The sequence below is a fragment of the Chiloscyllium punctatum genome, chromosome 44 (genome assembly GCF_047496795.1).
Source record: "Chiloscyllium punctatum isolate Juve2018m chromosome 44, sChiPun1.3, whole genome shotgun sequence".
In the NCBI taxonomy this organism is placed as follows: Eukaryota; Metazoa; Chordata; class Chondrichthyes; order Orectolobiformes; family Hemiscylliidae; genus Chiloscyllium; species Chiloscyllium punctatum.
The window spans coordinates 26,831,262-26,855,019 of record NC_092782.1 but is presented as its reverse complement, the minus strand read 5'-3'; the positions used below and the strand labels follow the sequence as shown (position 1 = coordinate 26,855,019).

At 37.7% G+C, this 23,758-nt stretch overlaps 2 protein-coding genes across 2 annotated transcripts in view; one reads left to right on the top strand and one right to left on the bottom strand.

Moving 5' to 3' along the window:
- Positions 1-23,758, top strand: part of cog5 (component of oligomeric golgi complex 5) — a 229,610-nt gene that overhangs the window by 45,670 nt on the left and 160,182 nt on the right. The window lies entirely within an intron of this gene.
- bcap29 (B cell receptor associated protein 29) overlaps positions 1-23,758 on the bottom strand; it is a 54,808-nt gene that overhangs the window by 20,178 nt on the left and 10,872 nt on the right. The window contains exons 3-5 of the mRNA XM_072562528.1: positions 21,092-21,192; positions 11,830-11,980; positions 5,052-5,187 (exon numbers count right to left, since the gene is read on the bottom strand). Coding sequence (XP_072418629.1) covers positions 5,052-5,187; positions 11,830-11,980; positions 21,092-21,192 — 388 coding nt within the window. The remainder of the gene's footprint in view (positions 1-5,051; positions 5,188-11,829; positions 11,981-21,091; positions 21,193-23,758) is intronic.

Below are 23,758 nucleotides of genomic sequence, written 5' to 3'. Positions count from 1 at the left end.
GACAAGAGAAGGCAAGAGAATCCCATTAAGAGGTGCAATTCCAGACTCTTTCTTGTGGTTCCTTCCCAGAGTTGGGCATCTTTTCTAACCTTGGATTTGAAGCCCCCCAACAATAATTTTATCTTCTTTAGGGATTTTGGTAAGTATGGTATCCAAGGCGAAGTTGAAGCCTTCGTTGGACACATCTATGGCATCAGGAATTGGAGCAGAGGCACTCACAACTGCTGCCTGGTTCTTGGCAAGTTGTACATGGAGAGTTATGAGACAATTATTGATGACAATATGAGCTCCAAGAGTTGTTTGATGAGTTAATTCTTGATAATGAATCCAATTTAATGTATCCTGGGTTCATCCTTGGTTGTTCCTCGGTTTTCCTCTCCAGGAGAAGGTGTAACCAGCAATCAATCATTAAAGACGGGTTTAAGGAAAGTCCCCAATTGCCCATCAAATGATCTTGGAATCCCCCATAGTGTAAAGTCACACAATAAAAGATGAAGCCACCATAAAACACAAGAATGGAAAAGCTGGAGAAGTAGATGGGATTCCAGCAAAGATTTTCAAACCTGGACAAAGCTTACTCGTCATCTTCATTAGCTGTTCCTGGAAACCTGGGACAAAGAAAAAAATCCCTGCTGATATCAGGAGTGCTGCCATCACCACCATCTTCAAGAAAAGAGATAAAGTGGATTGTTGGAACTGCCAAGAAATCTCCATACTTTCTATTGCCAGGAAGATCATCGCCCAAAACTTCTCTGGGCACCTTCTCCCACTCTCTGAGGAAATCTTTCCTGCAAGCCAGTGTGATTTCTGACCTAGCTGTGGAACAAAAAGCATTATTTTCACTGATAGGCAATTCGACAGAAATGCCAGGAACACCAACCACTCTACATGCCTTCCATCAGTCTGACCAAGGCTTCTGACTCAAGTCAGTGCCAAGTGCTGTGGAAGATCCTGTCAAAAACTGGCTGATGGGTGAAATTTGTTAACATCCTCTTTCACCTCCATGACAAGAAGTCGGTGATGGCCTCCACCGGTGGTAATAGAACAGAATCCTTTGAGGTCAAGCAGGATGTGTCATCCTTCCCCCACCTTTTTATCCGTCTTCATAGCAACCATTCTTCATCTTGTCAAGATGAAGCTTCCCAGTGGTGTGGATACTGTCTATAGGACGGAAGGAAAATTTTTCAAACTCACTTGGTTGAAATCCAGAAAGAAAATGGCACAAACTTCACTTGTACAACCAGGGTGCAGATGACAATGGCATCTCTGGTCTCTTGGCAGAGAATCCTCAGGCCTTGTTTAATACCTTCGCGGAAGCATACTGAAAGACTGGTCTCATCTCCAACCTCAAGACTACTCAAATACTTCACCAATATTCCAGATCAAATTCCACCATGCCTCCATTAAAATCAATGGAGAAATTCTCCCAGACATGGAATATTTCCACTACCTGGGAAGCTACCTCTCAAGGGCTGATATTGATGCAGAGATTCAACATCACATCCGATCTCCGAGCATCACTATTGGACATCTGAAGATGAAAATGTTGAATGCCCATGACATCTTTGCTGATACCAAGATCCTTGTGTATAAAGCAATCATCTTTCTGTTTCTTCTATATGGCTTGAAATATTGACTACATGTAGATACCACCTCAAGACACCTGAAGTACCATTAATGCTGTTTGAAATGGATTCTCCATGTGAATTGGGAGGATAGGTATACTAACATCAGGATATTCCTGTATCAAGGTATCAAGGAGAAGGAACCCAAGGAAGAAGTCCACTTCCACCTCCGTGAAACACCTATAAAATGTGTGATTGGAGATGTGACTCTCAGCCATAGAAGGATGCACAGGACTCATGACCAATGACACAAAATTTCTTACATATTCGTTTGCAGGTGATTGTTGATGATAATTTAATGCTGTATTGAGAACTATCCTTCAATCCATTTCAGAGTAGTAGATTTGGAACCATTTTTGATATATGGATATTGTAAAAGCCATAGGGGAGAATAAACCGAGTTGTAAGGCTAAGCCAGAAAAAGATGGTGTATGCCATAACACACGTTCTAAATGAGGAAGTGAGGTAAAATTGCATGGTATGCTGGTAAATAAAAACAACTGCACTCTTTTGAAAATGGGCCACTTAAATGTTTTGAGTCCGTTTGGGAGATTCAGATCAGGCAAATCTGCTTGGAATGTAAGAGTTGAATATTGCAAACCTTTCTGAATATCCACCCAACTTCACAATGGAAATTTTAAATGGGAGATAGTAAACCAAGCCCCAAAGTTGATTATACATCCAGGGACATGGAGACGCTGCCCATTTTAATTCACATAAATGTTCCTAAAGTCCCTCAGATTTCTGGCCAGGTTCATGATCTCTGGTGCAAAAACAGTGTCAGATCAACATTTCACAATGAATTATTATATTTCTGAACTAGATGGTTGGTCTAATTTTCTTGAATTAGTTCAGCAGAAATTTGAATAAATTGAAGTGAGTTTCTTTAGCTGCAAAGGGTCTGTTTCCGTGGTGTACATCTCTATGACTCTATAACTCCCTTCATGACTAAGCAGTGATTCTCTCGTTTTTCATTTAGGTGGAGATGGATCTTCAAATTCTGTGTCATATTTTGACTCTTAAATTATTCTTTCATTTATTCTATAGCCTTGTGATTCTTCTTCTAACAATTAGTAAGCCTTATACTTCTGAATAACCACATTCTTAAAAAACTCTCAGAGACTGATCATGGTAATAACATTAATTTGGTGTATAGGGTAAAATTTGGATTTGAGAGGTAGCAGTGTATGTTGAGCAACGAAGCTTTAGTACATTATTTCAAAGGATACTCTTTGCATAATACTATTTGGATTCATGGAACTTGGCATATGGAAGTAATCAAATCTTAATTTGAAATAAGTTGAATTGCAATGAAAATTTTAAATAGCACACAAACTTAATTCAAATTCGAAATATATAAAATATATGAAATAACTGAGCCGACACAGTGGCTCAGTGGTTAGCACTGATGCCTCACAGCGCCAGGGACCCGGGTCCACCCTCGGGTGACTGTCTGTGTGGAGTTTGCACATTCTCCCAGTGTCTGCGTGGATTTCCTCTGGGTGCTCTGGTTTCCTCCCACAATCCAAAGATGTGCAGGTTAGGTGAATTGGTCATGCTAAATTGGCCATAGTGTTCAGGGATGTGTAGGTTAGATGCATGAGTCAGGGGTGAATGTAGGCAAATTGGTCTGGGTGGGATATTGTTTGGAGGATCAGTGTGGACTTGCTGGGCCGAAGGGCCTGTTTCTACACTGTAGGGATTCTGTGATGAAATGAAAAAATGATCTGGTCAGCAGGCTCAAGTAGGACTTTGGTGGCAGAAAACTTTCCCCAGCAATTAGTGAAGCTATTTTTATGACTGCTAATCCACAGCAGTCCTTGCAGCTACAGGCAAAGAGTGTTGTTAGGAAGGGACTTCCAGGATTTTAACCCAGTGACAGCAAAGAACCACCTCGTGGGGGTCGTATGTGGCTTGGAGGAGAACTTGCAGATGGTGGTGTTCTCTATGCACCCTCTGTCCTCATCATTCTAGATGGTAGTGGTCAGGGGTTTAAAAGGTGCCGTTGAAGCAGCCTCAGCGACTTGCTGCTGTGCAACTTGCAGTTGGTTCACACTGTACATGAAGGGAGTGAATGTTGAAGATGGTAAATAGGGTGCCAGTCAAGAAAGCTATTTTGTCTTGGATGGTGTCAGAGATATTAATTGTTGTTGGAGCTGTATTCAGGCAAACAGAAAATATTTCATCATTTCCTAACTTGTACCTTTGGTGGATAGGCACTAAGGAGACAGGAAGCAAGTTACTTGCCACAGAATTCCTGACCTTCAACCTCCTCTACAGCTGTTTGAGTTTAGTTTCTGGTCAACTGTAACCCCCAGAGTACTGATAGTGGATGATTCAGTGATAATAATGCCATTGAATTTCATAGGGAAATGGTAATAATTTCTCTTGTTGGGGATGTCATTGCCTGGCATGTAAATTAATTGCCAGCAATCAGTACAAGCTTGGATGTTGTCCAGATCTTGCTGCATGTAGACATGAGCTGTTTCTGCATCTGTGGATCACAAAGTGTGTGAAATCATTAGTGATGGTCCACAACTCTGGCCTTATCATGGACCAAGGGCTTTGAAGAAGAAGAAGAAGCTGAACATGTTTGTATCAAGGTCACCACTCAGGAACTCCTGCAGTATGACCTGGGATGGTGATGGTGGCCAAGACTTTACAGTTTCTGGTATACTTCTACAAGGGCATGCCTGAAAGCTTGCAATGTTTAACTTTTAAATTGAAAGGGATTTTGTTTAATTGTATATTTCTGAAGCTCACCTGGTGTTGCAAGGGGACTTCTCATTATGAAATGAATCAGTGCACCTTAACATCAAAGCATAAACCAGTCCACCACATGTATGTGTGAGAGGTGAGGAGAAATTCAGGATAGAATAAGTAGGGCCAACGAAAAGACGGTTGTTTTCACTGCAATTATCTTGTGTCACAAATATCCAAGCTAACTTCACAGATTGATAATTCATACAGAATACCTGAGAGTTTTGAACCCAATTTTTCTGTATAGGAAAATGCATGCATTCAAAGCTTGCCAACGTGCAAGTTATTTGTTTTTTTAAATGTAAATTATCATTTTTTCAAATTCTTTTAAGGTCGTTCTTTTTCATTTAGTTGCAAAGACCAGAATGTATCAGTAATATTGGTCGAGAGCTACTATCAAAGGTACAGGTTGATTTCTGCGGGGTACTTCCCCTTTCTCAATAGGCCAAATGCTAGACGTTAATTCAGGCATTCAACATTCCAAACTAAGAACTTGCAAAACTGGTTCAATTATTGCTAGGCTATGTGTTGCAGTTCTCAGCTCCAACGATTTTAAGTGTTTAAAAATACCATGTACAACTTGCATTCTGAATGGTTTTCAAGTGCACCAAATAAGTAATAGGTCATAATAAAATAAAGACATTTCAACAGATCTGAAAACATTACCTTTTTCAATTCTTCATTTTCCTCCATGTACCTCTTGGCAGCATTATTGGTATTATCAGTTTGAACTTGAAGTGCCTGACTTTCTCCCATTGCAATTGCCAATTCTGAGATAAGAGTGATCATACGTCTAAGGACACTATGAAACGAAATAAAGTAGGTCATTGTAAGAAAATGCTATAATATTCATACTGTGGAAAGCTTTCACAGTTCAATGCAAGAACTGTTGTTTTAAGGCAAGAACCTTAGGAAGCACAGAGTAGGATCTGGCAACTGAAAGAAGCACCAATGGAAAAACTATGTGCTGGCTAAGAGAAATCAAGTGTATCCAGGCTACAAATGTGTATTCTTTAACTCAGACAACTAGGAGAAAGTTCTATATACAGACCCAACTGATTGTTGTAAGTTTGGGGAAGAGAATTGGTGACAAAAATATTTTTATGTTTAAAAAGAGTAGGCAGTGTTAGATTCTAAAAGTACTGTAGGTTAAAACATGAGCAGATGAATTCTTGATGACCTCAAGTTTATGGAGGATAGAGAGTGGATATCCGATGTGTACTGAAATAGTCAAGTTTCAAACTAACAAAGGCAGTGGTGTTTTCAGGATCAGCTGAACTTTGAAAATTTGAGTGATGTTACAGAGGTAGAAATCATAATCTTAGAGATGGTACAAATTAGGTTAAAAATTTATCTCAGGATTATCATTCCCTCTAATTTTCCTTGTGGCTGCACAGGCTCCGGAGGTCCTTGCGAAGCAGCATCTTCCAGAACTGCTGCCATGTGGATTGTGGAACCTTAGAAGCACTGTGTGCAACCTAGACCATTGCTCAGAATCAAAAGTCACACAAAGGTTGAATGCAGGCTGGCTTAATCATAGATTATCTCTGGGGAGTGGGATAGCTCAGAATTTGGAATAGAAACTGGAAAACAATGGTTTTCAATCTTCCTAATATTTAATTCAATAGGTATAATAACAAAATATTTTGGAGGTAGCAATCAAGAACTCCCAAACCTTTTTGCCTATTTATAATAACATTTTGTTCCAAACTGATATAAGATGGAAAGTGCCTTCTGTAGATTTTCGAATGGCATCTTGCTTTAACTAAAATGGTGTCTGGACATTTCTGAAATGGTGCTGACCTAGTTATACATTCTGATGTCTGGAGAAGGGCTGAACTTACACGTCTGGTTCAGAGTACAGTGCTATCACTGAACCATCAGCCTTCTTACAGCAGATTTTAACTTATACAAGTCATTAACTTATCTACAGTATGTGCAACTCCTAAGCTTCCCATGAACAAATATATATTGGTGTGTTGGATCCAAAGTCTTTATACTTGCCTGAAATTTGAGGCCCAACATGAAAGGAAGAAATGCACTCCAGATCTAGTAGGCTATTTTGTTAATGGTCTACAACTGTTAGTGGAAAATAGTTCAAAATAATTTGGCTTAATTCCTTACATATTTAGTGCTATGTATACATTGTGAGAGACAATTCGGATTTCATCTACACTATTTCCCAATGTTAACAAAATTAAGAGATTATGAGAATTGTTAGAAGTTCATCAAATTCCTATTGAGTTATATAAGTGCCAGGAACCTTATTAACTTTATTCTGAAATAAGACTTCCTTTTCCAAAGGCAGCAATTGAGTTGGGGCAAGTGTAATAAAAACACAAAGGAACTTCCATTTTTGCACTGAATGCTAAGTAGCTGGGGTGGGGAGAGGAGAGAATCCAACAGTTGATTTATTGAAGAGGACAGATGACAGACATTCTTTCTCAGTATTTTAACCTCCACAGTTTGCCAATTATGAAAACTTTAGGAAGATATCATTACTTGCATCACAGGTTTTTCAAACTAGGATCCAGGGAGCCCAATGGATCAGCAAGTTGTCAGATTTGTTATTAGTGGAGTAGGGCATGTCATCTTCTGTAAACACATATAACAGTCATTTTATATTTTACTTTTCTCCCTCCCTTTTCTTTTATATGTTTTTAATGAGAAGATCTACATGCAGGAAAAAAAAAGTATTTTACTTCAAATGGGTAGCAATAATTTCCTTACAGTAATTAATTAGGTTTCTAATTAGAACAAATTAGAATAAGCATTTTATGAGACATGTCAATTATTGCAAAGGGGTGAGCTGGGGCAGACTTTTGCTCACCTGAAACAATGAATCATTTAAGCGTTGCTTAGTTATCAAACTAAGACAACAGTGCTCTAAAAAGACCACATAAATTACTTCACATTACTGCCTTACAGAAAGGTGGCTGCATGCTGGTCCAAAATTTGGTGCAGCACAAAAGAACAAGTTAAACTTTCCCAGGTTCATTGAAACAGCAAAGGAATAACAAATAAAATGGATTATGCAGTTCATTTAGCCACAAACAGCTGTGTTAGGATTTACCAAAATTCCTATAAGCAAAATCAAAACTGTCTCAAAAGGACCCTGCGTTTGAGTTGTGTGTAAAATTGTTGCATCTAAACACCTAAGAAAGATAAATTTGAAATTATAAAATTGAAGTTCTAGTATTGGTTGTCATACAGAAAAGAGAGGTCTGCTATTATAACAGCTACCACGTGAACCAAATTGGAATGTAAGCACAGTATTAAAAATCTTAAAAACGTTTGAAGCACAATGTTGACTGAAATTAAATTTGACTTATTAGTTGAGGTTTTTCTATTTTGCTTGAGAATATTCATTAATATTGGTTTAAACATTAGGATAGACTGTTGCTGTTTCTACAAGCAACTTTTAATATAACAGTCTGGATGTTCTTTATTTATTGACTATTGGAGAAAAATCTAAACAGAAAGCGGTATTAAAGTCTCTCAAACTGCAATAAGATTAACCAGGAACAATCTAAAATAAAAATAGGAATAATTACTTCTGATTGCATGGAAATCACCAAACACCTCTGTTATCCACCTTTCAAACCCTTCTGCAAAGGGTTCAGTCCTTTTGGTAAAATATGATAATAGAAAATACACCAGTAGGTAGACAGGTGTTAGTAAACGTGCCCATTAATTACCAGCTGAATGTTAAAAAGATTTGGAAAAATGCTCCAGACTTTACAGGTTTTCGTCAATTGTAAAAATTAATGCTATTGCACCCTCTTGCTTTAATCATTAAACTTCACATCAGCATTTATAAACTTATGTTTAACTTATTCAGTGTATACAAGCTATAAAAAATGTCTCCTTCATTGTTGGGGAAACAAAACAGACATCCCATCTTGGCATACTACAGAAGTCCTATCTTAAATATTCTTGGCTACTTTCTCCCTTTTGCTTGTACTGAATTTCCTACATTTAGTCTTTGCATGGAATCTGTGGCTTAGTAGAATAATGGACCTGCCCTTTAGTTTTTGTGACATTCTACAACCAGCAGGAATGTTGGAACTGATAAAAGCTTTCATATGCTCTGAATGATTAACCACAGAGGAAAAAAACGTGGAAAATTAGATAAATCTGTTACTTATGAAATAAGCAAAATGGATGACCTAGATATAGAGTTCGTTATAATACTGAACTCGAGGCCAAATGTTAAACTCATTGTTTGTGCCGTGAGAGTCTTTAAAACTAGGCTAAAGTGGACTTAGATGTAGTGACAGAATACTAATAAATGTTGATGATTTTCTTTTATTTTGTTGTGAGTTAGCACAATTACAGGTTTAAGTTAAATGATGCAAGTAGGATGTCAAAGCCCTGGACAACTAAGCAGTCAGTTTGATAAATTCTTTACAGGTTTTACTCAACTGCATGTTTACATTAATTATTGAGCTGAAAATCAAGGTAAGATTATACTGAGGAGCAATTTGGAGAAGCTATATCTGATTTTTCAGCACTTCTTTTTGGGAGAGGCTCACTGCTGATCTTGGTGCAGTTTTGGAAATTTTGGGTTTTCAGACAATAGAAGCAGTTTATGATATTACAGTCACTAGGTAGCATTTATAACAGAACTAACAGAATGTACATATCAGAAATAGGCAATTCTGTGTCATGATTTATGCTCCATGTAAGCTTTCTCTCAACATATTTTATGATACCAGCTAATTGCCTCAGGAAACTTGGATTGTGCTTGAGGCATATGTCACTTCCGATTGAAGATTGTTGAATCTGTAAAGGTCAATTTGAGAATAGCTGTCCCTTCAGCAACTGGCACAGATGAGTTACTTAGCCTGAGGTTGACTGATTGTTCTTTTTAATGTTTGGCTCTCTTTTCCACCTTTTTGTCATTTTCTTTAATCCTTTGCTTTTTCTTACGCCTTGCCTGTCTGCTTCTTGGCTGGCATTTCAGTCAGTGGTGAGGACTTCTCATTTACTGATTCTGATCCCAGTTAATCGCAGGTCTATTTTGAACATACAAATACCAGCAGAAGTCTCAGGTCTTAATATGGCCCCTTAAGCCTGCTCCATCACTCAATGATATCATGCCTGATCGGTTTGTGTCTTGCACTTCATGTTCCTACTTTCTTTTGATAATTTTTGATTTCCTCACTGAACAAGAACTTATTTACTTCTATCTTAAAATATTCAATGATCTCACCTTGACTACTTTCTGAAGTGGAAAGTTTCAAAAGTCCCACAACACTTAGAGAAAAAGAATGTCTCATCTCTGACTTAACAGTGCTCTCTAATTTTGGACTGACCCACAAGAGTGAACACTTTGTGTAAACATTTTAGGATCATATACAAATCAAAACACCCCTCAGTTTTCTAAATTTCAGTGGAACACGACCTGACTGTCCAACCTTTCCTCATAAGGCATCCCATTCATTCCAAGTATCAATTAGGTACGCTTGCACTGAACCAGCCCCAATGCATTTGCATTCTCCATTAAATAAGGAGACCAGAATTGTACACAGTACTCCAGATGTGGTCTATAATTGAATCACATCATCCTTACTTTTATGTTCAATTCTTTTTGTAATAAAGGATAGCATTGTTATCCTTCTTAATTACTTGGTTTATCTGCATACTAAACTTTGAATGACTTAAACAACGAAACACCTAGATCTTTCTACACTTAGAATTCTACATCTGTTCACCATTTAATATTCTGCTTTCTATTCTTCCTGTCATAGAGTCACAGAGATGTACAGCACAGAAACAGGCCCTTCGGTCCACTTGTCCATGCCGACCAGATAGCCCAACCCAATCAAGTCCCACCAGCTTGCACCTGCCCCATATCCCTCCAAACCCTTCCTATTCATTTACCCAGATGCATTTTAAATATAGCAATTGTACTAGCCTCCAACACCTCCTCTGACAGCTCATTCCATCTATGTATTACCCCCGCGTGAAAAAGTTGCCCCTTAGGTATCTTTTATAGCTTTCCTCTCTCACCCTAAACCTATGCCCTCTAATTCTGGATTCCCCCACATCAGGGAAAAGACTGTCTATTTATTCTATCCATGCCCCTCATGATTTTGTAAACTTCTACAAGGTCACCCCTCAGCGTCCGATGCTCCAGGGAAAACAGCCCTAGCCTATTCAACCTCTCCTTCAAATCCTCCAACCTTGGCAACATCCTTGTAAATCTTTTCTGAACCCTTTCATGTTTTGCAATATCTTTTCGATAGCAAGGAGACCAGAATATATTTTTTGACATAATACTCATATCAGATTTTTGCCTACTTGTTCAACCTATCTATGTCTGTCTAGAACCTAGTGTCCTCTGCACAACATACTTCCCTACCTACTTTTGTGTCACTTGCAAATTTAGCTACCATGCCTTTGCATCTCTCAACTAAGTAATTGATATAAATTGAATAAAGCAGAGGGCCTAGTATGAACCTTTGTTAAAATGGTATTTCCTGTGCCATGAAGTCCTACTTTGCACAGGAACCTTTAATGAATGTTATTCCTTCAAGCAACTTCAATACCTTGGTTAAACTTGATTTCCTTTTCATAAACCAAGCCGACTCTTCTACATTACCTTGAGGTTTTTCAAGTGGCCAGTGTTACCTCCATAATTATTGATTCTAATGTGTGATATCCTTATATCGCAGATGTGGTCTCGAGCTCAGCATCCAGCATGACTTTGTGAATACGGCCATTTTTCAATGGCTCATATGGCCCAGCCAAGGGAATCATTACTGACTAGAGGGAATTCCTTTATGGTATACTCCAATATTCAACATTGTGCCTTGCCAGGAAATGCACAGTATTTTGTCTGATTGGAGGTGGAAGTTGTTCACTTTTGTTTCTTTGCTTGCTTTAATTGTCCTTACATCCCTATTGCAAGGGAGGGTACACAAACCTGGTATCTAGGAACTTTATATAGTCCACACTCGACTTTTCAAATTTGAGATGCAATGTTGGCAATCCTGGTGCTGATTTCAGCATTAATGGACAGGTTGTTGTTTTTGTCGAACAAATTTACACGAAGCAATTGACAACCTCCAGAGAGCCATTCCACATGGCAGCAAGTTGAATATTTTTATCACTTTATGTAAAGGTGAGAAACTTTAAAACAAGAAGCAATCAAAGTCTTAAACAATACTAAATTAAACTGTTCTGGGAAGAAAAGCAAGATGTTATAGTTTAGTTTACATTACAAAAGCTAAAAATAATTTTTTTATTTCTAAACTTGAAAAAATGCTTGCAAGACACTGGACACCAACTAAAATCATAAATTTCAGACAGAACCAAGAGCCACTAAGTGTTGAGTATGGAATTCCTACACTCTTCACCCTCCCCTAAACGTTTGATAATGGTTATCATCTTTTTGTGGACAGCAAACATACAACTTTTCCTTGTTGTTGATACTTACAGCCAAAGAAACAGTGAAAATCCAGATATGTACAGATTCCTTTGTGCCCTAAAAAGCTTCATGTTGAGATGATCATACATATTTGGAAGCATCTTTTCATTCTTTCCAATCGCCTGGCTCATTGAGTACTTCCTCACCTCTCTAATGGCATCTACAAGCAGAAGCAACTTGTTACACATATGTGACTAAACATGTAATAGTCAGTGGATCATAGACTTTCTGACTTTATGGTACACAAATGTTTAGCTAGTCATACAAAATCCATTTTTAGAATCAGACAGACAAAACAATGTAAGGAAAAATAGTGTTTGAGCAAGCATTCAGAAAACAAAAACAGACATAAAAGGCTGTAATGCAAACAGTAGGTTTAAAATCTAAGACATGTAATATGTTTTACACCTAAGTGACTAGTTTCCTGAATTACTTTGTGAATCAAAAAAACCTGTATTGTTTTGTGCAAAAGGAAGTGACTTTTATTATCGGGATTAAAGATAAAATACAAGTTAATTGATTTTTCCGATTAATATGTTACATATTTTGCAGCATAACATATAGCAAGCTCCAACCAATGTATTTCACAAATGAATTCCAACATGTAAAACGTCCTCCCTTCCTTACTCCAGAGGAAACCAATTTGAATCAGAATCGACTTGCCAATGAATCAGCAACCTTTTCTCATGCAATATAAACAGTAGCTTCCTTTCTTACATTCTTACATCTAGCTCCATGTGTGCAAACACTTTGATCTCTTTAAACTTAAGAACTACATTTAAATCCTTCTCGAAAACATTCAATGGTTTGGACTCAATTGCTTTCTGTGGCAGAGAAGTTCATAGGCTCACCGTTCCTCATCTCGGTTCGAAATGGCCTACCCTGTACCCTTAAACTGTGACCCTTACTTCTCGGCTTCCTGGTGATCAGGAATGTCCTTCCTGCATTTACATTGTCTAATCTTTCCAAGTTGTACCTCCCAAAACATCACTTCTCAATTAACTGCATTAAATGGAACCTGTCATGTGTTTGCCATTTCATAGGTCAGCCTAGGTCCTCCTGAAGTCTGCTGTTACCTTCCTCACTATCTCTATGCTGTCAAGTTACATATCATCTGCAAACTTTGACTTTGCATTCCTTATTCTCAAGCCCATGTAATTTATATACAAGAAACTCAGTGGTCCTTGTACTGATCCCTTGGGGATCACACAGAACTGTTTCGTAATTACCAACAGCAGCTACCGAAAATTATTTAAACATTTAAGTAATAGCTGTTTAACAGTTGCTTTTTTGAGGCAGCAATGTTGCGTCTTTATCAGTAATTCTTTGGAACAAACATTTTTTAAAAAGCAGTTAAAGATTGCACTTTTGGAAATCTTGTAAACGTAAGAAAATTGTACAGTCCAATTTTATTTATTATTCAATGGACATTAAGTTTTACATGCCCAACTTTTTTTCTTCATTCTACTGATTCCTTGATGAAGTGTCCATTCCTTAGGTGCAAACTTGGAAAGTGAGTCTGCAGGTTATTCAACTTAGCGGCATCATCACTAAGCCCAATTCTGTCTTCACTCAATAATTTCCACACTGTAATTAATCTAATCTAATCAATCCACAATCCAGCTACTTTCTAGCTGGGATCATTAGAATGACAATCCGGAGGAGGAGATCCTGGCAGAACTTCACATTCGTCACCCATGTGTGCAGAATTAAAATATAGTGTCCTCACTGGGGCAGAGAGTTAAACAAAAGATCAAAATTTAGATCCAGGTCTCTTCTGATCTGCCAAACTTAATATAAACTGCTTTTATCAATAAATTGCTCATTAGTGGCTCCGGTCTCCACGGAATGTTTTCTCAAATTGTGACCAACCAAAAATGAATAATATTTTTCCTTTGCTTTGACCTTGGTTTAAAAAAAAGTCATTCAAGTAGTCACTAGATTGGGCAAGGAAAAACAAGAATGACTGTGTTTTGGGGATGGAACTTATCTGCCAAAGTCAAATATGCACAAGATAATTCAAATTATATTTTGCAATGTGTATTTTTTTTTAAATGTGATGTTGGCATATTCTATTACAAAACTAATTTGGTTTAACTTATAATATTAAAAATATTACTTTGAATATATATATTAAAGTAGTTTCCAACTTTAGCAACATAAGCACACTTCATCAAATAAATACTCCTGGCAGGTGGACAGAGCAATGCAGAGAGCAAACTGACCCAAGATAATAGCAATTATTAAGGGCAGTTTGGAATTTTTGTTACCCCATGAAATCAGCATGAATCTTATGTTGAAACATTATCAAAAACAAACAAAAGAAAAAATGTATAATCTTAAATATCGATGTTGTCATAACAACAAAGAATGTGCCAGAACAAGATGCTACTTTCAGAATGCGTGTGAATGAAGTCCAAGAATAAACAAGTCAGTATTTTGACCTAAACAGTGACTCCAGTATCAAATTTTTGATTCAAAATGAAGACCACACCAACTGATGCACAATTAATGCACTCAAATTAAAAGAGGAATAATCTACATACTGCTTAGATATACACAGGTAATTGCTTCATTGTCATGTTCCTGAAACTTGGAGCATTAATTAAGAGCAAAGATAAATATTCTTTAAAATGTTTTATCATGCACAGATATTGAGCAAGATCAAGCTTCTAAAATGGAAAGCCCATACTGTTTCCACTCAATATCCACGTATCTATACTTTCAGAAAGGGCCATCAGATGACAATCAGGAGTAGAAATCTTTAAAATTTTATTTTCCTGAGTCTGGGAGCAATTGAACACAGGGCAAGGTAGGAGATTGAGATAATTGAGTTTGAGGAAAGGCATTTTGTTGGTAAAGTTAGAGGGTGCCCTCAATTCAAATTTGACATGTCCAAAGTGGAAAAACATTACTTTTTTTTAAAGATTATTCATTCACATGATGTGAGTATGAAATCCCTATTTTAATACAGCATTAATTACCCATCCCAACTTGTCCATTTACCAGCATTTTCCAAACCTGTGTCCTGTACCATTCTAAAGAAGAAGGCAGTTCATCATCTTCTCAAGGTCAATTGGGGATGGCAATAAATACAGGCCTTGCCAGCAGTGCCCATGTCCCATGAACAAATAAAAATGCTATTAAGCAGCATTTACTTGTTAATGGCAATTTCCATCATTTTCTGATGACAGGGTTGAAACTGAATGGACAGAACTTGTCCTGCTTCTTGTGAATACAGCACAACTAAACAATGTGCCAATTTGTCAATATTGTAGCTTTGTGAACACTTTTACTTGAAGGACAGCTAGCATGTTTTCATTACTAAGCCAAAATATTGTTAGGACCCAATAAGTAGCTTCTGCTCTATCCTGAGCATATGAACTAGTAGATTAATATACAGCATAGATCATCGTCTGGAGTAAAATTCAGCAACGATAGCTTATCCTGTAGATAACTAATCCAATAGTATAAACTATGCAAGACAGCAGCAGCTTATCAGTCTAATCACCGCCAGAATGGTAGAACCATTTATGAGTCAGGAACCAGTAAAGGTATGGGCTTTGCTGAAGTTCTTTCTTAGAACCGAGCAGTAACATCCTGCCACTGGGTTCCCACTGATGGTAGTGGAGTAAGTGTGTCTATTCTGCTAAAGGAAGGATTTCTAATTAAATATGCTACAGCCAGGGTAATGGTGTATTTGAATGGCAGACAAGTACATAATGATGTACTATTGCACACTTTAGGTCACTGTGAAAAGACACAAATGAATAATGGCCCCTTGCTGAGGCAGGTGGACTCACACTAGAAACCAACTCCTTGAATGGGGAGACAAAAAATGTTGGCATGCATAGGGGGAAATGAAACATAAAATTAATATCAGTTTAACCATCTTGTGGCATTAAATAATTTAAAGTTCAAATACAGTTTATCAGTCTTAACTAAAATTCCTGATTAGGGTCATTTGAAAAACATAAGCATGCCAAATTTATGGCCAAATAGTATTATGTGAAAACTATCAGATAACCAGGACCCAGCACCAATGTTTTCCTCTGTAGTAATAAAAGTGAGCCATTCGGTCCCTTCAGTCTGTTTTTTCATTTGATTAAATAATAGATGATCTGTATCTCCAATCTACCTGCCTGACTTGATTCCACATACCTTGTATAAAATGCACTGTTTCAGACAGCTTGCCCACCTTTAGGCCTATTGAGTCCTTAAATGATCAATGAACGGTTCAAATGCTTTGTTAGTCCTTTAGCCCTAACCACCCACAACTCGGCATGGCCCACACTGAGTCGGGCAGCTTTTACTCAATCTGACACTAGGCAAGGGAAAGGAAGGGACCCCTTTGGGAGCCCTTCTGATTATCAGAAGTACCCTACATCCAAGGCCATATCCTATCTTTAACCACCATGACCCCCCATCCCAATGCCTGAACCTTGGTGTTGCTGGCTAAACAGATCAACTGGTAGCCTCTAAGGTGGGACTTCCTCCCCATTTCGGCCTTAGAAAACCACCACACTTTGGGCACAGTCAGCTTTATGATCAGTGGACTCACAACTAACTTTTTAAATTGGTGTGGTGCGGAGAGGGCAAATACAGTGCCCCAGGACTTATCCATCAGTTTTTCCTTTTTTTACTTCTATTACTGCCATGATTGTGAATCAAAATATTTGTATAAAATCAGCAAAGTTACCTCAAAATTTAAGCATTCAATGTAATCATTGCATGTAATACAGGGTAAAGTCTATACTAATAACACAACACAAGTTAAAACACAAAAAAATGATGAATAAGCTGACGTTGCATAAACGTTGCTTGAGGCTTCGCAGGGAATGTAGGTAGCGGCGCGTGGCTGCAAGCATGGAGCGGAGGATCCGAAGGGAGGTCTGTTGCTGGAGGGCAGGGAATGTAGGTAGCGGCACATTCCTGAAGAAAGGCACATGCCCGAAACATCGATTCTCCTGCTCCTTGGATGCTGCCTGACCTGCTGTGCTTTTCCAGCAACACATTTCCAGCACTAAACATTGCTTGAACCAAGTTTAGCAAATTTAGCAATTTTCATGAATTCCAGGTATAAAGGGGACAACTCAAATTCATCATATCACTCAAGAACAACTTGCAACTATGCCAAGAGATAATTGATCAGAAATGTGCAGGTTTTCTGTACCATCTTGTATTTGTTCTGAATTGCAAACAATAATATAATATTAATAAAAATAATTGAAATGAAATTTCTTTACTATTGCAGAAAAATTGAGATGATGAGAATTTAGCTCTTTAAAAAAGCTGAAAAGGTACCAATAATGTAGAAATTAGAATGTCTAAAAATTGTAATATAGAATAGGATTACAAAATTACCAACAAGCATTGCTCACAAAGTTAATTAAACATTTCAATATGTTGTACAGACAGAGAACGTCATCCATAAGAATAAAGACAAAAGTTGAGTCTTGCTGAAAGTTTTTTGTCTTGTACTCATCAGGACAATTTACAAACATAACAATGCAAGGGGAAAACCAACATCTATAATGCATGAGAAGAGAGTATTGATTGGTTGCCAGTGGAATTTTATCGGTAGAGGCATTGCCACAGAGAATCCATGTGGATGCAACTCCTGCAACCTTTTGAAGTAATTTTTAGTCAACCTGTTAGGACATACACATCTGTGACACATGGGACGTGTACTGAGACATTCTGGCCCAGAGGCAGTAGAGACACTATCACTCTGTCTTGCTTTATTCTGTGTACTTAATTGCAGGATAAATTAGCAACTGAGATATCCTTAAATGCACCAAAACTACCATTACTGCAGTAGTCAGTAAAATCAGTGATGCTGGTTAAGCCCTGACATTTACAAAGATGATTTAAAGCCACCATAAATATTTTATGTAGCAAACTGGAATGGAAAGCAACTCAGTATAAACAGGAAGAGATATGAAAGCCAATAACATTATATAATTCAATCAATTGCAAAACATATCTCACAGATGACTGCAGGAGTTGGACAACAGCAATGTCAAACATTCTGAGAATCATGATATTGATCTGAAGTAGCATGAGCTGAAAAGGAAATAGCAACTTGTCCAAAGTGCATGAGAGGTCAGCTTTCACAGAAACCTTGACATTGAATACTATCAGCAGAACAGAAAACATTAAAATATACTAATTTAAGTCCAGCAAGTTTATGTAGGTCTGATGCTTGAGGTGCTAGACCCATTCTGACCCCAACCAAAAATATTAATGATGTCCAAATATGTAAAAAAAAATCAGATCTGGAAATATAAAATTATTATTATAAAGTTCAGTGGTCAATTTGAAAGGGTGCAGAAAAGATTTGCAAGGATGTTATTGGGGTTGGAGGATCTGAGTTAGGGGGAAAGGATGAATAAACTGGGGCTATTTTACATGGAATGTCTCCGGTTGAGTGGTGACCTTTCAGAGGTTTATAATATCATGAGGAGCATGAACAAGGTGAACAGCCAAGGTCATTTTCCCAAGGTAGAGAAGTACAAAATTAAAGGGAAAAAGTTTTGCAGTATTTAAAAGGGAAAGATTAGAAAAAGTGACTGGTTTTTGAGAGAGAGAGTCTGGAAACTTGATGATGAAAAAAAAAGGAAATGCCAATTAATAGATTAGGTGTTTTGCATCTGTCTTCACTGTAGAAGATACATACAACATCGCAGAAATAATTCTGAATTGGGAGATGAAAGGAACTTAATTACATTAATCAGGAAAAGAGTACTGAGAAAATTATTAGAACTGAGTGGTCAAGCCCCCAGGTCTGAATGGACTTCTTTATAGGATTTTAAAAGAAGAGGTTGCTGAATTAATAAATACATTGGTTCTAATTTTCCAAAATTTTCTAGGTTCTGACCTACTCTTTCTAAGGTGGAAGTGTGTACAAAGGTTTTCATTTTGCACGTTCTTTTCTCCTGCAGAAGACAAATCCTTGCATGTCAATATATGCAGCTATGAGCAATATTCAGATTCTATACTGCCAAGTAACTATTTATATTGAAAGGATTTGTCTTGGAATATAGTTTTAAGCGGACAATACTGCTCCTTTCTGTTCCCAAAATTGGTAGAAAAGGGAGTGGTTATATTATTTGTGTGGATCTTCAGAAGCCATTACCTAATGTTCCACACATTTAAACACTATCTTTTCACATCAGTAGGAAATTGGTTAGTAGTGAGGTGATAAAGTATAGTGATATGCACTTTATTTGGCAGTATATGTCTCACAGGGACCTAGGTCCTAATGTGTCAGCTTTTTAATTGAAGGAATAGAGAATGATTTGTTGAAGTTTCCTGACAACACCAAGTCATAGGGCATAGTAAGTAATGAAAAGCAGACAGTTCCAACAGAACACTGTTCCCACTTACACTACTCACCAGACTAGCTAACCTGATAGCAAGCACAATGGTGGTTGGAGAAGCTCAGTATAGGGAAGTACAAGATCATCCACTTTAAACCTTCCTTTTCATGTACCAATCCAGATACCTTTTAATTGCTGTAATTGTAACAGCCTCCACCAGTTCTCTGGCAGTTCATTCCAAACATGCACCATCCTCTGCATAAAAAATTGCCATAGGTCTCTTTTATGTCTTTCCTCTCCCACCTTAAACTTTTGCCCTTTATTTTTTTGGACTCTGCTACCCTGGGAAAAAGACCTTGGCCTTTCACACTATCCATGCTCCACATGATATTATAAACCTCTGAAAGATCACCCCTCAACCTCAGACATTCCAAGGAAAATAGCCCCAGACTATTCAGCCTCTCCCTATAACTTAAATCCTCCAAACCAAATAACATCCTTGCAAATCTTTTCTGCAACCTTTCAAGTTGAGCATTCAACTTTATAGTTTACTAAGCACTGGCACTACTACGCCAAGCATAAGGAAAACACTGCTTTTGGGTTAATTGTGACGATGGAAATAGGAAAAATGCTAAAGTCCATTATAAAAGATTTAATAGCAGAGCACTTAGAAAAGTGACAGGATTGGACAGAGTCAGCATGGATTTATGAGGGAAATTATGCTTGACAAATCTAGTGGATTTTTTTTGAGGATTTAACTGGTGGAGTTGATATGGCTGAGTCAGTGAATGTGGTTTAATTCGACTTTCAGCAGGCTTTCGATAAGGTCCCACATAAGAAATTTGCATGTAAAATTAAAGTGCATGGAATTGGGGGTAGTTTACTGAATTAGAGAGGTAAAAACAATGTCTGCAGATGCTGGAAACCAGATTCTGGATTAGTGGTGCTGGAAGAGCACAGCAGTTCAGGCAGCATCCAAGGAGCAGTGAAATAGACGTTTCGGACAAAAGCCCTTCATCAGGAATAAAGGCAGTGAGCCTGAAGCGTGGAGAGATAAGCTAGAGGAGGGTGGGGGTGGGGAGAAAGTAGCATTGAGTTGTCTGGCTTGAGAGACTAATTCAGAAGGCATTTCAACAATGTTCTGGCATCACACCAGGCATGGTTGGCAGATCTCCTTTGCTAAACCTAACGACCTTTATGGTCATAATTACTTTCAATTTCATATTTATTAATCAAATGAATTTAAATTCCACCAGCTACAATAATGAGATTTAAATCCACATCCCCCTGAGCATTATCCTTTGCCCCTGGATTACTGATAACACTGCTATTTCCAGTAATATACTTAATAACTGAGCATCCACAGTTTCCTTGATTGTACGAAACATTACAAAGGTCCATAACTCTCTAAATGAAGACATTTCTCATTTCTGTCCTAAATGAATAAATAAAAACATCACATCCATACTCACTTCTGTATTCCTCCTTATTTACTGGAGTACGAAGGTGTTGAGCATTCATTTACTCCACCAATCTCCCTATAATACCCTTGTGGTAATGGATTTTGAAAGCCAAGTACTCAGATCCTTGATGTGTAAGGTCACTTAATTGCAGATGGAACACCTGACTGAGGCAAGTAAATCCTTCTTGCACATATATTTCTTATTTGCTAGTTTTCTTTGTTTGAATATTTTTGGTTAGAGATTTGCTTTTAGCGTTGCTAGCTCAATGGTGGCTAAATCTTGAATTAGAAAACAAAAATCGATCTGCTAGCAAAAGCAACCTCAAAATACATGAAAATTAATAGGAAAATAAATATATGTAGTTCCAAAACTCTATAAGACAGGTAGTATCAGCCAGATCTTAAAGGGAAAATCTAAAATATTTTGCTTCAGCACACCTTATAACTGCTTTCAAAATATCCTGAGAAAACGTGCATGTCTACTTACCAAAAAACAAGACAACCAACACTACAATTATAGTGAGAAATGCTCTATTCCAGTAGGTAGCAATTTTCTCCCATAAACGGAAATTGAAAACTTTTAACCATCTGAAACACAAATACAAATCACAATTTAAATTTAAGATCATAACCAAAAGAATGAGGAGACATTATTAAAAAGGTCTTTGATTGTTCATTGGAATTCACAGGACTGAAAGAAGTCATTTAATCTAAATGAACCACCTTCCACCATATCAGGACATTCACTGTTCCTTTTTCCTTCATGTGTTGACTTGGCTTTACCTTAAAGTCACCTATGTCATTCATACCAATCAGTCTGCGCACTAGCAAGTTCCAATTTTAACCACTTGCTGGGAAAAGAGTCCACTGAATTACATATAAGATTTATTAATGACAATCTCATATTTTTAACTACTAGTTCTGGATTCCTCAAAAAGAGAATTACTAGGTTGATTCTATCAAACTACTTCACAATTTTAAACGACCTTCACTGGGTTACTCTTCAAACTCACCTTTTCTGGAGAAGAGAGTCATTTTCTTTATTATTTATTGCAGGTTATTCAATTATGTCATCATCTTTGCAAATTATTTTTGCACCTTCTCAAGGACCTTTACATTATTTTCATAATTTGTAGACTGGGGTCAGACTTGCCCAGTCTAAAGCGTGGCTCAAGGGCATTAAGTGGGCTTTAAAAATAGTGTCGAAACTGGGTACTGCAGATGCTGGAGATTAGAGTCAAGATTAGAGTGGTGTTGGAAAAACACAGCAGGCCAGGCAGTATCCGAGGAGCAGGAAAATCATCAGAAATGCTGCCTGATCTACTGCGCTAGTGGTCAGAACCTGAATCAGGGATTTCCTGTAAACAGCATAAAAATTGCATTGTCAAAATGGAAGTCATCAGATGCATTAGGATAAAACTGGATAAAATATTACACTATTGTATAATATTCAAAGATTTGTCTAGTTTGAAATTGGAGCTACTGTGTAAAACGTCCCCTCTGTTTATACTTTTTCCTCGAAAAACAGTTCAATCATGTGGCTATTTCAAAGTTTCTGAAAGATACCGTTCAGAAGAATGAGTTTACGTAATTGGTCAGGATATGTAAATTTGTTCGAATGCCCTTAATAAATTCTGCGTAGTAGGGTTTGTTTATACAGTTGGCCAGTCAGCTTGTTTATTTTTACACGATTAATGAGTTTTTCAATAGGATTTTTAAAAATGGCTATTCAAGTATATTTTGATTATTTTAACAGATTTGACACTGAATCACGTAAAGAGATCTCAGGATAGGTCGTCAACAATTTGGTCAAAAAGGTAGGTTCTAAAGGAGTGTAAAGGTCAAGAACAATGAGGTTTAATCTTGAAATCACAACAAAACCTTAGTGCAAAGACAGCTAAAGGCATAGGTGTCAACAGTGGTTGCATAAAAAGTCCGAAAGTAATTGGAAGCATGGATAAATCTCAATGGTTTAGAGGCTGGAGGAAGTTATAACTAAGGCGGAATTTAAAATGTATATAAAAATGTTAAATCAAGGCTTTGCTGGATCTTAAAATAACACAGATCAGGGATCACAGAGGTGATGAGTGAATTGACTAAATGAAAGTTAGGACATGGGCAGCAGAATTTTGGATCAGATTAAGGCTACATGGGGTAGAAGATGGGATGCCAGCCAGAAGAGCATTATGAGCAATCTGGCTCAGGGTTTCGTAAGTAGCAGAGCAGCTACCTTGCTGCGATCTATTGAAAGTCATCCCTTGAGCCAACCTTTTGGTTAGCACTGCTGCCTCACAGCGGCAGAGACCCGGGTTCAACTCCCACCTCAGGCGACTGACTGTGGAGTTTGCACATTCTCCCCGTGTCTGTGTGGGTTTTCTCCGGGTGCTCCGGTTTCCTCCCAAGGTCCAAAAATGTGCAGGTTAGTTGAATTGGCCATGCTAAATTGCCTGTTGTGTTAGGTGCAGGGGTAAACGTAGGGGAACGGGTCTGGGTGGGTGTGCTTCGGTAGGTCGGTGTGGACTTGTTGGGCCGAAGGGCCTGTTCCCACACTGTAAGTAATCTAATCAAATTGAGAGATAACAAAATCATTAATGACAGTTCACCAGTAGGTGAGCTAAAGTAGGGGCAGGTGGGGTAACATTACGAAGATCAAATTCTTGATGATGAAGCTGTTACATACAGCAAATACAGCAACAAGGTTGCAAACAGCCTGGTTTAACCTGTTGCAAGATAGAGGGATAAAACTGATGGCTACAGAATGGCACATTTGGCTGTTGTTAAAGACAATGGTTTTAGTCCACCCAAAATTTCGTAAGAAATTTTCTACTCATCAAGAAGTGTCAAGATTGTGAGGTTAGTAAGGGGTTACTATTTAAGAGCTAATATTTCATCATCTGTACCTGGCTTACTGATCAGTCTGATATCATCAGAGGTACTGGCTAATCAAGACACCATGACAGTAGATAACATGTCTGTACTAGACAACTATCTTTGGAGGGCAGATTTTACATGGAAAGGCAGTAATAAAAGAAAAATAAAACTAATTTGATGAGTTTGCTGGAAACTAAATTCATAGCTGAAAACTGTGACAATTATGAGATTAAAGGATTCTTATGTTTTTGGACTGTCTCTAATTTAGGGTGAAATGAAGGGA